The sequence below is a fragment of the Haliotis rubra genome, unplaced genomic scaffold (genome assembly GCF_003918875.1).
Source record: "Haliotis rubra isolate DU_JTF1 unplaced genomic scaffold, ASM391887v1 Scf179, whole genome shotgun sequence".
NCBI classification, from domain to species: domain Eukaryota; kingdom Metazoa; phylum Mollusca; class Gastropoda; order Lepetellida; family Haliotidae; genus Haliotis; species Haliotis rubra.
Genome location: NW_025765769.1, coordinates 1,342,484 through 1,358,911, shown reverse-complemented (window position 1 = coordinate 1,358,911; position 16,428 = coordinate 1,342,484). Strand labels below are relative to the sequence as shown.

Genomic DNA, 16,428 nt, shown 5'->3' with positions numbered 1-16,428 from the left:
AGGTATTGACCGAATTCGCCAGCCCATAATTGTTTTATTATGTAATTACCGATAAATAGCTTCTAAAATCAAAAACATGTCCGTTTAGTCAAGAAAAGTGATTTTATTTTCACCACAAACCAATAACGTTATGTCAACAATACTGTGACATGTAAACAATAAAATGACGTCATAGCTTGACGTCATAGTAACTCAGGTCAATATGACTTTTGGTCGGACCTGGGTTGGAGTCACTCTCGTACCCAGAGCTCCATGCGGCCAGCCAGCATAGTACCTCACTCTCCTACCCAGAGTTCAATGCGGCAAGCCAGCATAGTACCTCTGCCACAGGCCAGAAAAATGTGACGATTCGTCACATCTTGCAATGTCCATCCAGTATAATGTACATATTTCTTAACTCTTTTATTTTTGACGAGTCTACACATCTAATTAAACATCTTTGATAGAAAGGTTTAGTTTCATTGGGAAAATACCCTAAAGCATGTAACACTATTTCTATTTGCGTAGCGATCCTTTGTTTACATAGGTTGTACGGCTTCACGTGCTGTCATCGAAGCCGACGGAGAGCAAACGATGCAGCCAGTTGGATATCTAAATATGTATTGTCATAAACCTTACTGTCGCAGTTGTGGAAGAATATATATGTAACAATGTAAAACATTATTAAGAGCGGGCCGAAAAGCTTGCGTAAGGCCAGTCTCTTCTTATTATGAATATGCGCGTTTGTTTACAAACAAGAGAAAAAGTGCGGGCAGGTGATATGCAAATTAGCCTGTGGCAGTGATGTTATGGTAAGTCATCGCTGCGCCGGAGTGAGGGTTGGATTCAACATGCTTTTCTGTCGACGGTCACGTGACCACCTCTAGACCAATCAGGTAGCCGGAAAAATATGCTTGCATAATAATATATCATACCATCCATTGTTAATGATGACACATCATGCCATTTACCTCTGTGGCTCACAGATGATCTAGTAATCTGTCTCACAGTCCCTGAACCATATTATTTTCCCTTCAGCCTAGACCTCCCTGCAATACTAAAGCCAAATATGAAGCAAGTCTAGATTTCTCCAGGTTCAGGAACTCTGAATCTCTGGGGTGGTATTCATAAAGCTTCTAAGAATTTTCTTAAGTGTTAAGAATTCTTAAATCCACTAAGAATTCTTAGTTTCCATAACAACGTTCTTAACTTGTAAGAAAAAAACTTAGACAAGTCATTTTGTTCTTACTTTACTTCTTAACTTTAAGAAACCTCATGAGGACACCTTAGTAGTTAAGAAAATTCTTAGTTATCCGATATGGCGGCTCATGGAAACGAAAGTATAGAAGCTTTATGAATACCGCCGCTGGTCTCCCTGGGGCTCCTTTTCAATTTAAATGGGTTTATTTGTTACAATCAAACTTTCAATCATTATCAAATCAGGATATGAACAAGTCTTCCCATTGGTGCAGACATCTCTAGATTCTGGCTTCTTCCTGTCTCAGAAATGTATTACCAAGAGAGAGTACCTTTCAAATGTGTTTATTCGGCTGTAATGTGAAGAGTCAGCATGAAAAATTGTTTATTCCAGTCGGCCGCCATTCCAGGTTGACCATGTTGACAGGTGACAATTGACCTTACCTTACAGGGAGAAATGTGAGACTTGACTTTAAGCCAAATACAGGTAAAACAGGTAACACTTCCTCTACAACTCCTTATCCCTAGGACCCGTGAAGATCCGGGGTAGAATAGGTCTTCAGCAACCCATGTGCTTGCCATAAAAAGGCGACTATCTTGTCGTAAGAGGCGACTAACGGGATTGGGTGGTCAGTTTCGCTGACTTGGTTGACACATGTCATCGGTTCCCAATTGCGCAGATCGATGCTCATGCTGTTGATCACTGGATTGTCTGGTCCAGACTCGATTATTTACAGACCGCCGCCATATAGCTGGAATATTGCTGAGTGCGGCGTAAAACTAAACTCACTCACTCACTCACCTTATCCCTAGTCAGTGAAGATACAACCTTACCATGGATTAAGAAGAAATAATAGTGTCTGCAACATGCAATTCTTTTTATAAAAATATCCCTATTAAACCATAAAGATACCCAAAGTGAAGTGGACACACACCAGGACTGAGGGCCAAAACCTAAATATATTTAAACATATATAAGTATTTCACTTATCAATTTTAAATCTGAACAAAATCATAATCATAATGTCTATATGAAAAAGAATAAAATGTGAAATATCAGGCTCCCTTTTATGACAGAAAAGACAGAAGACAATTTATGAAATTGTTTGCTCTCCTGTTTGCTGCCTGAAATCTCCCAAACAGTTTGCCTAAGTCTGCAGGATTCTTGGTTATCCAGTGTATTACATCCTTGTTTCGGCCTGTCTCAAACTTGTCTTTCATATCCAAAATCATTGAGAAAGCAGTCTACTCCTGTCTCAACAGAACATCATCATCATCTCCTTGATTCATTCCAGTTGCTCAAACTACAGTTAGAGAAGCACTGCTTAATAAACTCAAAAACTTCAAACCAAGATGACGAGGGTAAGATTTCAGCTTGGTTTTGTCAATTTTATGCAGGTAAGACGTGGGTACCACCCTAAAATACCCTGACTAGATTACAGCATCATTATGGATGATGACCTTGTCCTCAGTGGGTTTCCTCTACCTGACAGGTCGGTCATCGATACCATAGGAAGGACGCTTCCAACTGCGTATGTCTCCGTGGATGTAGGATGTTCTTGGTCCCTGTTTGTGTTCCACAGGGCATGTTGGATACATTGTCCTGATCATGATAAACACCATGTTTATGCAGTGACAGCTTCTGGAATCGTTTCACCCATCAGAGTTGAATGAGTGACTTGACGCATCGTCGTACACTTGGACATAAAGTCATGGATGACTACAAACAAGCTCAAGCTTGTGGGCACAAGACAACAACTAAGCCAGGTGGATGCTGTCACCCTGAAAAGTTGCAGATGGATATCCCATCCATCAGATGTTGTGAGGAATCCTGATCACATTGATTCTTCTTTGGCGCTCAATGCCCATGTTAACCAAGTGAGCAAAACATGTTGTCTTCCATCTCAGGTCGATCAGCAACATTCGCCAGCCAGTCTGCAGCAACTCAGCCCTTGTTCCCTCCTTCTAGTAACATCCAGGTTTAATATTGGAACAGTGTTCTTTCTGGCATATTTGATTGATAAACTGCAGAAAGCTGCCCGCATTATCAGTAGAACTTCTAAAGGACTCCTGTCCTTAAAGAACTCCACAGGCTTCCAGTCAAGGCAAGAATCGATTTCAAAATTCTCTCCTGACGCATACAAATGCCTCCATGGATTGGCCCCTTCCTACTGACCTGCTTCAATCCATATGTACCTGCCTGAGTCTAAACGCTCCAAACTCTCAGAATCTTCTTGTGATAACTCCAACTGAAAATTCCTCACCGCAGAGTCTCTGCACAGCAACTGCTTGATATTAAACAAGAGAAAGCTCTCAAAGACTCTGACAGTTTTATAAAGCAAAACTGAAAACCCACCTTTTCTCAGTATACTTCATAACTTCACCCATCTTCATCTTTGTAGCGCTTTGAGCATACCCAAGGGCGTGGAAAAGGCGCATTATAAATGTGCATTATTATTATTATTATTATTATCCTTGTCATCCCGAAACTGTTTTGAAGTGATGTTGTCATCTACCTTGCCAACAAGCCATCACTCAAACCTCTCTTGCTCAAAGCCTTAAAAGTACTAATAAACTCAAAAACATCCAACCAAGATGACTTTGTAAAACCTGTTTATTTTGTCAATTTTATGCAGGTAAGACGTGGGTAATGAATAAAATACCACATTCTCATTACATATACGAATTATATGCCCTTGCTATGGTATCTCTTTCTCTCGGTCAGATACCATAGGAAGGACACTTGTTTGGTATAATTTGTATGTATTGAGACCTTGTGTAGTATTCTCTATTTCCTACCACAAAACAGTAAGTATCAGTGACTATTCACAGATAAGCTTGACTGAATTGTCTCCCTTGGACAAGTAAACCCAGTGTTTGCCCTTAACCCTGAAAAGCTGCACACCCTATGAACCATAAAAAGTTGTGGGTCCTGATCAGAATGTGTAGGCCCATATTTTAATATGGAAATAATACTCTTATTTATTGGAGATGAAAAAGTTGTCGGCCATGAGGACCTGCAGAAAACAAAAGCTGTGGGCCTGGGTGGTTTTCGGTCGGCTTCGGGCCTAAGGACTGACATTAATTTTGAACGCTGACTAAACCATTCAAAGGCTAATCCTAAAACACCAACAAAATTCCTCTATGCAAGAGTCAACTGCAGTCAACTGCTACATTAAAGGCTGACTGACTGACTGAGTTTAGTTTTACGCTGCTTTTAGCAATATTCCAGCAATATCACGGCGGGGGACACCAGAAATGGGCTTAACACATTGTGCCCATGTGGGGAATCGAACCCAGGTCTTCGGCATGACGAGCCAACCCTTTAACCACTAGGCTACCCCACCGTCCCCTACATTAAAGGAGAAAGCTCTTTTATAAACTATATCATCAGTCGTTTTAATACCTGCAACTCCTAGCGCTGAGTTGTGTCCCTCAATCACACCAGGATCCAGTGATTGCGTTTTGGATTCTCAGATTTGACCACATCATACTCCTGAAAAGTCAGCAGATAGGGCAAAGTGGTGTTTTTGAAGTGATGTTGCCACCTACCTTTCCAACAACCCTTTATTCAAACTTATCTTACACCCAGCCTTAAAAGTATTAGTAAACATACAACCAAGATGACTTTGTAAAACCTGTTTATTGCAATCACTCTCACACTCATCTAATCATACTTATCCTCATCATCACGTAAATTACCCGACGTCTTCACGAGAACATTTTGAAACTTTGTTATTTCTCTCTCCGCTAAAAGCATCCCAAATGCAAACTGTCCAGCCACAAGTAGAAACAGCCCGCCCACCATTGGTGACGTCCTCCTCACCAGGTTCAGTATCAAAGTGGGCTCCGTGATCTTCGGGACGGGGACCGTGTAGTATTTCCTCGCCAGGATGATACAGGAAACAGGGGCGAGAAGCAAGGGATAAAGTCCGCCTAACATAGAGTTAACTGCCCCTGATCTTGTCTCCATGCAAACAGTGCAGTCGTAATTGCCGACAAGAATATTGTTTTGAATATAAAACTGATGGAAAAACGCTGTCATCATGGCTGGAAGGCAGACGGCAGGGATATAACTGGCCATTCTACCGAAGTTCCGCAACTGGAACTTCTGTCTGTAGTGGGCGTTGATGATCCATCCTCCTGCTGCTGCGGTGGCGCTGGCTAAAGCGGTGCCGTGTCGCAGTGGCCATCTGGAATCACAACAAGTATGTCCAACACTAAACAAAGAATAACGGCGATGGAAATACACACTATCTGCAAGTCAATTTGTTTTATGTATCCTATATGATAATAAAATTTCAGGATTTATTGGCAGAGGGGCACAGAATGTCCTTGTACTTCATTATTTAGGATAGTCAACATTATCTCAGGTTAATTCTAACCTTACACAAGAAAGTTTGCTAAAACATTGCCTCTGTTCTGCCAGCAGTGAATGGATACCTGATGGGATATGTCATATGACTGTTAATCTCCTAGCACCTTACTGGCAGCTTGGGCTAACCAGGGTAATAATGTGTTTGCGCCTTGAGCATGCATGAGTGCATGGATGCAGGCACTCTATAAATAGCTATTATTAGTAGTAGTGACTACTGCTTAGATTGATATCAAACAGTAATTTTAAGTAATGCATAACCCAAAATGAAGTTAACATAATTATCTCAATATCGTTTTACCGTTAACTCTTCATGCAACATGTTTATCATCAATCAACCATCTATTCAACCTGTACCATGTCTTTCACCATACAGTTTTTTTGCCAATACATATGGCTATTGCTTGGGATAATTTCTATCCAGGAATATCACTAGAACACATTTCACATTTTACTTCTAGAATTATGAACAAAACCAAATGATATCATACAGGCAAACACATTAACCAAGCCACACCAACATAAGAGACATTGCAATGTATTCAGACGTATCTAACGTCTATACCAAAGGGAAATAACTCTTACACTTCTAGTGGCTTGTCCCATTTTCTGATGATCTTCATGTGATGCATGAGGACTTCATCTTTGGTCATCCGGACCGCCCCTTCAGGAACGTCATCGATATGCTTCAGTCTGTAGATGCTTCTTTCTTTGGGTTTCCCCTCCTCTGTCAGAGGTAATGGCTCCATAATGTCTTATGTCTGAAAAACATTTGATTTTTTGTTTAAGTTTTATAAACCTCACATGACAACTACAGGTGTGTGTTCATGTTTCACCATAGAATATTGTTCACAATTAGTTTGTTCAAACTCGTCATCCATTCATTGTAATCAAGAAACATGTGGGTTTTTTTAACTTTCTGAATATGAAACAACAAATAACACTGTCTTTATTTCTTTTACTCTAATAATTTGAAACCTCTCTGTTTCAAGAACTGACAAACCCTCCATACTGGTAAACCCTGAGCGAATGTTGATGGCACAGTGAAAAATAGGTGTGTTCATCAAATTAAAAGTCAGATACAGCCAGGGCTAGAGATAAGGGCCGTACATGCGTAATGTACGCCTCAAAATCAATTAAGTACGATAAATAATATAAGATTTCAAGCGTATCGTGTACGCACATAAATACCTTTGTACATCTAACATTTAATTTCCGTGCGTATCGTGCAAATGGAAATCTATTTCGGCTAAAAATACTTGTCAAGTTTCTTTTGCGAAACATGATTTGACACATGAGGAAACCCCGACAGTAGGAATCCCTTGCGTTGCCATGCAACGATATGCGTCACTATTTTTCGATTGGCTAAGAACTACACTGTTCCTATTTATATCAAGTCAGACCTGACATTTCGCGCATCCCACGGTCGCTCAGTTATTTCTCACGCGTCTTCAAATAAAAACACATGGTTGGAAATAGCAGGGAGACTATATGTTGTAGAGTATCCCTGGAAATAGTGATCGATGAATCGTCCAGACAAACCACATCACCAACTCGCTCACACAAAAACATATGTCAGTACTCCATCAAAATTCTCAGTACACCTCCACTTGCAATATGATGTGTAAGTACACTCGCACCCCCAAAAGTTATCTGGAGCCCTGTACAGCTGACTGCCAGAACGGGTGGTCTTTGAAACTGTTTTACTTGCATATTTGTAGATGTAGGGTTACACAAACAAAACCATAGCTAAAATAATTCTTACAATAACTATATCTCCAGTCTTTAATGATGGATACATTGGACCATAGTGAGTGAGTTACATTTTTAAGTCACTTCGACAGTATTTCAGCCTTATTATGACTAAAGAGGTGAGTGAGTTATGATTGTATGTTCCCCAACCCTCAACCGAACTCTAAACCTACCCTAACTTAACCATAAATTTTGGGCTTTTAGTCATTTTGTGAGTTCTCTAGTAATTGTTGTGTTAAGTTTTGTTAATAATTTTAGTATATTTATAAATATTATTTGGGATGGGGGAACGGGAGGAACTCTTACCGGACCGAATTCTTTTCGGCATTAGGTAAGAGATCCTTACGTACCCCAAACGTAATTTTTAACTATCAACTATAGACTAAACAATAGTGTTTGGTCATCACAAAAATAGGCGGGGGTATGTGGGGTGTGTGTGTACGTAAGGAGCTCTTTCCCAGAAATGTACCCTACGGTCCCTAGCCCAGTGCTGGTAAAGATATTTTGCATGCTGATAAAGACCGAATCGAACCGACCATTAGACCCAACGTTATAAATAACTAAAATGAGCTCATGATCATATCCTCAAGAATCTCGGTTATATCAAATGTGTTTTACCACAGTTCTTTCATTTCAAGGTTGTTGAAGACTTGACATTGAATTTTCCCATCTTCACGTGTTGTTAGCGGAAGGAAGTATCGGTTCTCATGAACATAAACACATGCGCATTGACAACTAGGTCATAGTGACCCAGAATTAATTTGCAGTAATTATTTTCTGTGCTGCCAACAGAATTTATTTCAACCACACGGCTTTATCATAATTAGCTTCATCTTCAAATAAAAAGAAAGAGCTTTGACACCAAACAAACACAAACGAAAAATATTGAAGATGTAAACATGAAATTGCGGGAAAACGTTGTATGCTTGCAATCTCAGTATGATGTTTGGAAACAACACTAATTGAAACACATTTCCAAATGTATACTGTTCTTCTAAGACTTTTTACCCCACACAATATCAGAAAGACTGGTGTTGTACCATAATTCCTTTCTATATGCGAGATATGTTTCTGGAAATGATTTACAAATGTTGATAAATATACGAAAATAATCACTCCCTGATATTTTAGTCACGTGATAACTCGTTTGCAGCAGCCGCCATATTACGGCCTATTTCCTAGTTTGGACCTTGTCATTGTAATTTACAAGTTGACAGTACTTTGAAACACCGTTTATTCGTACAGGGAGGTTCATGTGCATTGAGCAAGCCTGTTAATCATACGGATCAATTAAGCTTAGTGTCTGCAAGACCCAGCTAACGGTCAGAGACAGTGTGAAAACACTGCCTGTCACAGGTCACGCCGAACGAAACATGCCGGTGCGAAAACAAGGTAGGTAATTTGTTTTGATAACAATATGATGTAATTGTTTTCCTTGTAAAGGAGAAAATTGAACACGCAAACAGACCCATGCGCACGTGAAAGGTTTTGATTGTAAACAGTGCTATTTTCCGATGGTTTGATAATTTTCTTTTGGTTCGAAATTAGCTGGACTTCTGACAACCACCTGCACGACATCAGTGGCATACTTCACGCCTTCGTCGTTGACCGACACGCAACTGGCTATAAAGACAATGTTTTGAGTGCATTGTTTGGACAACATAAACTAATAGACAACTAGGTCAATACAAATGATTGAACTGTAAATACACCATGTAAACACTGAATATTTCCTTTGATGTTGCATTGTTTTTTATCTTGCTCTGAAGAATTGGTCAATGATTTTTCCTTTTCCTGATTATTATAGTGGAGTGTTTGCATTAAATGTATGCAGTGGGTGATATATGTATTCTTACATTTTGGTTTTAAATACTGACCAAGTCAGGGAGCAGGAAAACCATGAGCGATGTCATTAGGGTATCAAAGGAAACAATGGGTGAAGAAAGAAAATTTGATGATGATTATTTTGTGAGCACTTTCTGACATGATGGCTATTTTGGGCACAAGTTTACCTTATTGGTAGTCAGGTCTTGCAACTAGTTTTAGGGTAATTGTGAGTAAATCATTACCAAAAGTGCCTTAAGTCACCCAGCTGTTGACTTCTGACACTGACACAAAAATGTGTGTTCTGTACGCCCAAAGGTACAAAATGAATGTGAAAATAAACCTATATTGTGTCTAAGAGATGCACTATTGGGCCTATTATTCTTGGTAAGATTGGAAATTCAAGGATGATCACCATGAAGATCAATGACTCAGTCATTGTTGGTTTGTGTCATTGTTGGTTTGTTATTATTGTTTCCAAAGGTGGGGATGGATGCATTACCAGTGACAGAGTGAATCAATCATTTTGAAGAATCATAGTATTGGAGATGATTTCTACACTCACACACTTGTTTTAGGGAATAATGGGACTGATTAGCCGTGTTCCTAATAAGCTATGGTTGTGTTTGATTACACCACAGCGGTAACACTATTGTTCTCGATTACATCAGAATGTTAGCTCTATAGTACTTGACCACATCACTTGTGAACACTTCACAGAATGGACATATGAAGTACATACAAATAGTCCAATCTCTCCGGCAGTCTGTACTCTTAAACCTTTGACCCAACCTGACATTTGGGAATTAATTAAGTAATCACTAGGTGGGACTTAATTTTATTAGTCCAAAATGATTCATTAATTAGGGACTTGTGTACAGATATGAGGTACATTTCACCTTGAACTGTGGGATGCATTTATTTGATGCAAGTGACAAATAATAACAAAGTACTTGTTAAAACACATGCTGCAAATATTTATGGTAAAATGGTTTCTGAACCATTGCATTGATCAGTGACATGTTTTCTGGCATAAACATGTATTTGATTGCAATAATTTACAACTATATAATTTCAGCCATTGCACCTAATGACAAATGTTGCCAAGAATATATTTTGCCTATATTAGTTTCACTGTTTGACTATGGATAGTATTCATACACGACATGCCAGAAAAAAAAACTAGACTGACCAGGCTTCCACAAATGTAGTTTCATTCATCCAACAGGCTGTTGTACTTTCATGATATTGTTGATGACACAGACTTATATTCCATGCACCCTGCCATGACTATACTTGTTAATGCCATTGCAAAGGCATGTATGATAGTTTTATAATCTCAGAAATATTCATGGATTTTCAGCAACATTTAACCAAACAACAGAAGTTCTGGTGTATGGGTCCATTTTTAATTGGAATTGGTTGAAATCTCACAGTTGATGATTGGTTCATTACCATTAGCAATCATCGAAAAAAACTTGGTTAGCATCATTTTTCAGATTTTACTATTCAGGTTGTTAATGCAGATAAGTACAACATGGTTGTCTGTTGTTTTTTGTTTTATTTAGAAAATGTGCCAATCGCATTTGCAAATTTCACATTGAATGTAAAATGATGCACCTTGCTACATCTGATATATCATGAATGTAAACTTCCTGGAGTCTTCAAGAAATATTGAGTTATGACTTTTCAGTAAGAGAAGTGAATTTTCTTAGAATTAAACATGTTTTCAGGCCCTGACAACTTCTAAGATATGTTCCATCATCAAGTGTTTCAAACACTAAAACAGTAGTTCCAAAATTGTTTGTGTTTGATTATGAGAAAATGTGATTGATTGCTTGGTTGTTTGGTCACTGCGACCAATCTTCGATTATTTAAATTAATTGGAACACCACTATTGATGACCAAGTTGTTTATTTGACATCATGCCTCAGTGATTGGTACATTGCTCATAATATCGACCATTAGTCTACCTGATCCAGACTTGAGTAGATCCAACTAGAATGCTGCTGAGTCAGCATAAAACAACAAATTAACCTAAGAATATGAAACAGTGAAGTTTCTATTGTTGTTACCATGGTGACTGACAGTATATGTTACAGTTGAGATCAGGATTATGAAAGGAGGGTCATTTGGGGATTATCATGTGGCAGACATGAATGGCAGTGAGGAGAATGATGTGGACTCTGATTCTGTCATAAATATTATTTCATGGCAACAGGTTGACTGAAATTGTTGTGAATGTTTCACTGATACTGATTATGTCATTGATACTTAGATACAGTCATCCCTCACCATAACGCGGGTCTTGGGGTCCATGGATGACCCCCCAAGTTATTAGACACTTGCCTTATAGTAACTATTACATAACGCAGAACAAAGGCAAAGTAAAATCGTATTTTCCATGGACATAACAAAACTGCTATTTCGTGTATTGTGCCCAGTCAAAACTATATCGTATTGTTGGAGGTGAAAAAAAACAACCTTGGCAAATGAAAATAGATGTATGTACAGGAAACTTGCAATCAAACATCCCAATACATGATAGTTCAATTGTTGTTCCTGTTATGCTACCTGTTATTCAACTAAGCTGGAAATAGCAATCAGCAGTGCACAGATGTTTTGGTCCAATGTACCGGTGATTCAGTTAAAAACGATCCGAAAATATAACATCAAAGAATTTCTATTCCATTATCAGAATAATTTATATCTCAAACAGTTATTTTAACAGACATATTATATATTGCTATCGTATAAGTGTAATGCATGTTTTCTACGAACATATTTAACATAATTATTAACATAGGCTAATCACTTTGGGTTACCTGGCTGGATACATTTTACGTAGGAGACAGTTTGACAAGTCACCGCTGACTTCCCGCGGTATGTGCCACTTTGATTGTAAAAACAAAATGTTGGCAATTAATTGTCAAATATGACTTCAATGAGTCAATAACGCAGGTCTTGGGGTCAATGGATGATGAGGCTGTAATCTGTTCGTGATTGCTGAGAAAAATGTGAAATTGGTGCTATCGCAGTAGGCGCGAAAAACGGACCCTCACGAATGTGGTAAGCGGATGTTGTATGGAATGAGGTAATGCCATTTCACTCACAGTTTCTCTGTTGTTACTGTAAACAGTTTTAATGAATGAAAATGGGATTGAATTTAATCAAATAAAATGTGTTTTCTGACATCATACGTTCTCGGATGGCACTGTTTACCCGCGCAATAACGCGTTGTGTTGCATCACAGCAAACATTGTAAGTACTCGGCTGATGGCATGTCTTTATGATGAAGTTGTCTTTTATATAAGTTATTACAATGTTTCGCTGTTCGTCTGATTATTATTGAGAAAACCCTGCATGTTTTAAGCATCTGAAAAACATGGATATGTACGATAAACACTGTTAATTGCAATCCTCACTGAATTTCACTAGTTTACAACGTGATTAACCAGAGATCAACAGCGGATTTGTTGATGTGCTATTTTTGATGACCTAAAGATGTGTGATCGCTGGGCAACTTTCTTTATGGGAGACACGGATTACCCCGCGTTTATCCGAATCCGCGGTATCGCGAAGAGCATTATTGCGAGGGATGACTGTACTTGGACTGTCGGTTTGTCAGACTGTTATGCTTTTAATATAACAGGAACTGACAGAGTTACCTCCCATAACTGTGGGAGTAGCATAGCCCTGGCTGTAAGCTTGCCAGAACAGTAGGGTGGTAGTGGACGTGGCACAGGAATATGTGTCCAGTTTGAACAAATGTTGTGTTTGAAAAGTCCTCAAAAAGACATTTTTACTTTTAATGTCGTATTTCAGTGATTTAAATTCATTTCTTACGTTAATACTAAAATAATAGTTGTGTATTGTGATACCAAGGGTATTACCAGTTTTTATAGTACTAATAGTACATTTTGTATCACAAGATCTTAAATACTTGTTTACAATTACTTATCTTTTGAAATATATGTTCCATTGCACAATGTTATGAATATTTTGCTGTGATAATGTACTTGTACTCACAGGATGGTACAAAAGCTAGGTTTTACTACCTGATGATAACATACTGATATCATATTTAGTTGTCAGCTTGTCACTTATTCATTATTTATGCTTCAGTATCTCTGCCCTGTATTACCTGTTGTTGCATGTGACATATTTATAAATGAGTGCCAAACTTGTGTTTTGATTCAGAGATGAAAAATAACATATATCATTTGATGGCTCCCTGAAAACATTTTTTGGGTATGCGTATCTGTCTGCAAGGTTATGTTGACACAAACTGGACAGAAGTGGCACCAAGAATTGTGTTGAGCTTCCATATAGTTCAAATGACCTCATTTAGTAGTATTCCAATCTATAGTGCCCCTTGGATTCACACTGAGAGATTGACCTTCAGGAGGTGCTGTGGCCTTGCTGAATTTCAATCTGATCTGAGAAATTTCAATCAAACCTGTTAATAGACTTGGTGCTGATGAAATTGCCAGATCTATTGGCCATTCAGATTAACACACAGGAATAATTGTACCACTGTCAGCATCAGATGGCAGTCACAGTCATTAGATTCACTCTCCATACAATGGAGGTAATAAGATGGTAGGACACTGTGAGGGGAACAAGTGATGTAGTTACAGAGATATATCTAGGATTCCATACACAGTTCCCATTTCAGACAAATTGGGCTTTTTCAAAAGGTGTGATTTTATGATTTCTATTTTGTGAAATTCCCGAGATATTTTAAATGTGTTCTACATGGTATTTTGACATTGTATTCACCACTATAATTTAAAGCTGTGCATCAGAACTGTTATAAACATGAAACAGTAGTTCATTTTGTGTGTGTGTGTGTGTGTGTGTGTGTGCGTGCGTGCGTGCGCGCACCGCGCCTGATCAGGTCCACATAAATGCCTGAGCAGGGATGCATCTAAACCTAAAGTGAGTGAGTTTATGCATGTCACTGTGTCCCATTTACATAGATGAATGCTCATGATATCAATCACTGCATTGTCTGGTCCAGATCCGATTATTTACAGACCGCAGCCATATACCTGGAATATTGTTGAGTGCGCTGTGAAACTAAACTCACTCACTCACTGTATCCCAATTGTGTAGATAGATGCTCATGATGTCATTGTCAATCACTGGATTGTCAAATCCAGATTTGATTACTTAAATGCCACCATCATATATCTGGGATGTGGCTGAGCCAGGAGTTAAACAACAAAGATAGGTTTAATACAAAGAGGCATGAAGCCTGTACTGTATGTGCATTTTCCACTTTGAGCTTTCCCAACAACTTAAAGCCCTAATACTTAACATTTAGAGAGGCATTCACCAAGCCCAATTGGAACATGTTTGCCACTTCCTCTGTGTACAGCTGAACTAGTCTCTCCTAAGTATCTAATCCTCTTCCAGCTCTAAATTCATGTCCAACTTTTGTATTACCCAAGTGGACATGGAATTACCCATTAACTTGCTAATTGCCTCATTTGGCCAGATGATATCTTTGTTGCTCAACTTCAGTTCCCTTGTGTTGAGTGGATTGTAATAGTCTGCAGTTCTGTGAATCCTTTTCTCATTGACATTCGTCAAGAATCATCTGCACATGTGGTGTAGTAGAGTTCGATCCTGAGCTGTCTAGTGTGGTAGATAGGGCATCAGTTAAAACAAAGACCAGTTGTCACTGTGAGGTGTTAGATTGTGCTGTGCAGAGAGTTCAGCATTATGGGGTTGAACAAGAACTTGTTGGCACCATAAGATCTGGTGAGTGAGTGAGTTGGGTTTTACGCCGCTTTTCGCAATATTCCAGCAATATCACGGCAGGGAACACCAGAAATGGGCTTCACACATTGTACCCATGTGGGGAATCAAACCTGGGTCTTCGGTGTGACGAGCAGACACATTATCCACTAGGCTACCCTTCTGCCCCTATAACAGCCTGTGTAAAGTGTTGAATATTATAAACAGGGCTGTTTGACACCATAAGAGCTGGATTGTACTGTGTAAAGTGTTGAATATTAAGGGTTAAACAAGGGGGGTTAAACAAGGGCTGTTTGACACCATAAGAGCTGTGCTGGATTGCTGTTTGACACCATAAGAGCTGGATTGTGCTGTGTAAAGTGTTGAATATTAAGGGGTTAAACAAGGGCTGTTTGACACCATAAGAGCTGGATTGTACTGTGTAAAGTGTTGAATATTAAGGGTTAAAACAAGGGCTGTTTGACACCATAATAGCTGGATTGTGCTGTGTAAAGTGTTAAATATTAAGGGGTTAAACAAGGGCTGTTTGACACCATAAGAGCTGGATTGTGCTGTGTAAAGTGTTAAATATTAAGGGGTTAAACAAGGGCTGTTTGACACCATAAGAGCTGGATTGTACTGTGTAAAGTGTTAAATATTAAGGGGTTAAACAAGGGCTGTTTGACACCATAAGAGCTGGATTGTACTGTGTAAAGTGTTAAATATTAAGGGGTTAAACAAGGGCTGTTTGACACCATAAGAGCTGGATTGTACTGTGTAAAGTGTTGAATATTAAGAGGTTAAACAAGGGCTGTTTGACACCATAAGAGCTGGATTGTACTGTGTAAAGTGTTGAATATTAAGGGGTTAAAACAAGGGCTGTTTGACACCATAAGTGCTGGATTGTGCTGTATAGAGAGTTGAGCATTAGGGGGTTAAGATAGGGACTGGTTGGCTCTGTAAGGCACTGGATTGTGCTGTGCAGTGCTGCACCAGAATCACATCATCATGGGTTCAAATCCTGGTGTGCCCTGATTCTGACAATCTTTGGTTGCACCAATGTGATAAACATCAAACAAGGCTTTATTGCTTCATCACATGGTAGTCAGACTTTCAGGAACATTGCTGCTGGTGCCACTGTAAGGGACCATGAAGAGATTGTACAAGCTGCTTCTTGGAATCTTAACCAGGAGCTATATATGCTAATTTGGAACAAGGGTGTTGTGTTTGGAATCAGTAATGATATTCATCAGTCATAATTGGTTTGTTCAACCAATCAATCATCAATCACAACTGGTGGCTTACACTTTTTGTTTTGCGTGCCGAATTATCTTTTGTCATGATTTGATATATGAAGAATCTCAGAATACTTCCTGTTTTTTGTAAAATACTTGATTGGTTTTCCATTGACGATGAGTGTGATTGGTGTAAATATGTATTTATCTTGTCTGTGGCTGGACATTTAAAAATATATTTGACATGCAATTTCTCCACCATTATTGAATCTTAAAATCTACCACTGAAGCATCACTTGCTTCCACCCTCAGTTCCATCCT

The 16,428-nt window shown here is 38.9% G+C and overlaps 2 protein-coding genes across 12 annotated transcripts in view; one reads left to right on the top strand and one right to left on the bottom strand.

Moving 5' to 3' along the window:
• Positions 1 to 4,800: 4,800 nt before the first annotated feature.
• LOC124273275 (transmembrane protein 126A-like) lies at positions 4,801 to 8,023 on the bottom strand. The gene is made up of 3 exons (XM_046708507.1): positions 7,922 to 8,023; positions 6,137 to 6,312; positions 4,801 to 5,369 (listed from the first exon to the last, which is right to left on the bottom strand). The coding sequence occupies exons 2-3, from the start codon at positions 6,298 to 6,300 to the stop codon at positions 4,844 to 4,846; spliced, it is 690 nt and encodes a 229-aa protein (XP_046564463.1). The 5' UTR covers positions 6,301 to 6,312; positions 7,922 to 8,023; the 3' UTR covers positions 4,801 to 4,843.
• Positions 8,024 to 8,435: 412 nt separating this feature from the next.
• Positions 8,436 to 16,428, top strand: part of LOC124273272 (disks large homolog 2-like) — a 343,312-nt gene continuing 335,319 nt past the window's right edge. For all 11 annotated transcript variants that reach the window (XM_046708499.1, XM_046708504.1, XM_046708503.1 and 8 more), the window contains exon 1: positions 8,436 to 8,695. In XM_046708499.1, coding sequence (XP_046564455.1) covers positions 8,677 to 8,695 — 19 coding nt within the window. In that variant the 5' untranslated portion in view covers positions 8,436 to 8,676. The remainder of the gene's footprint in view (positions 8,696 to 16,428) is intronic.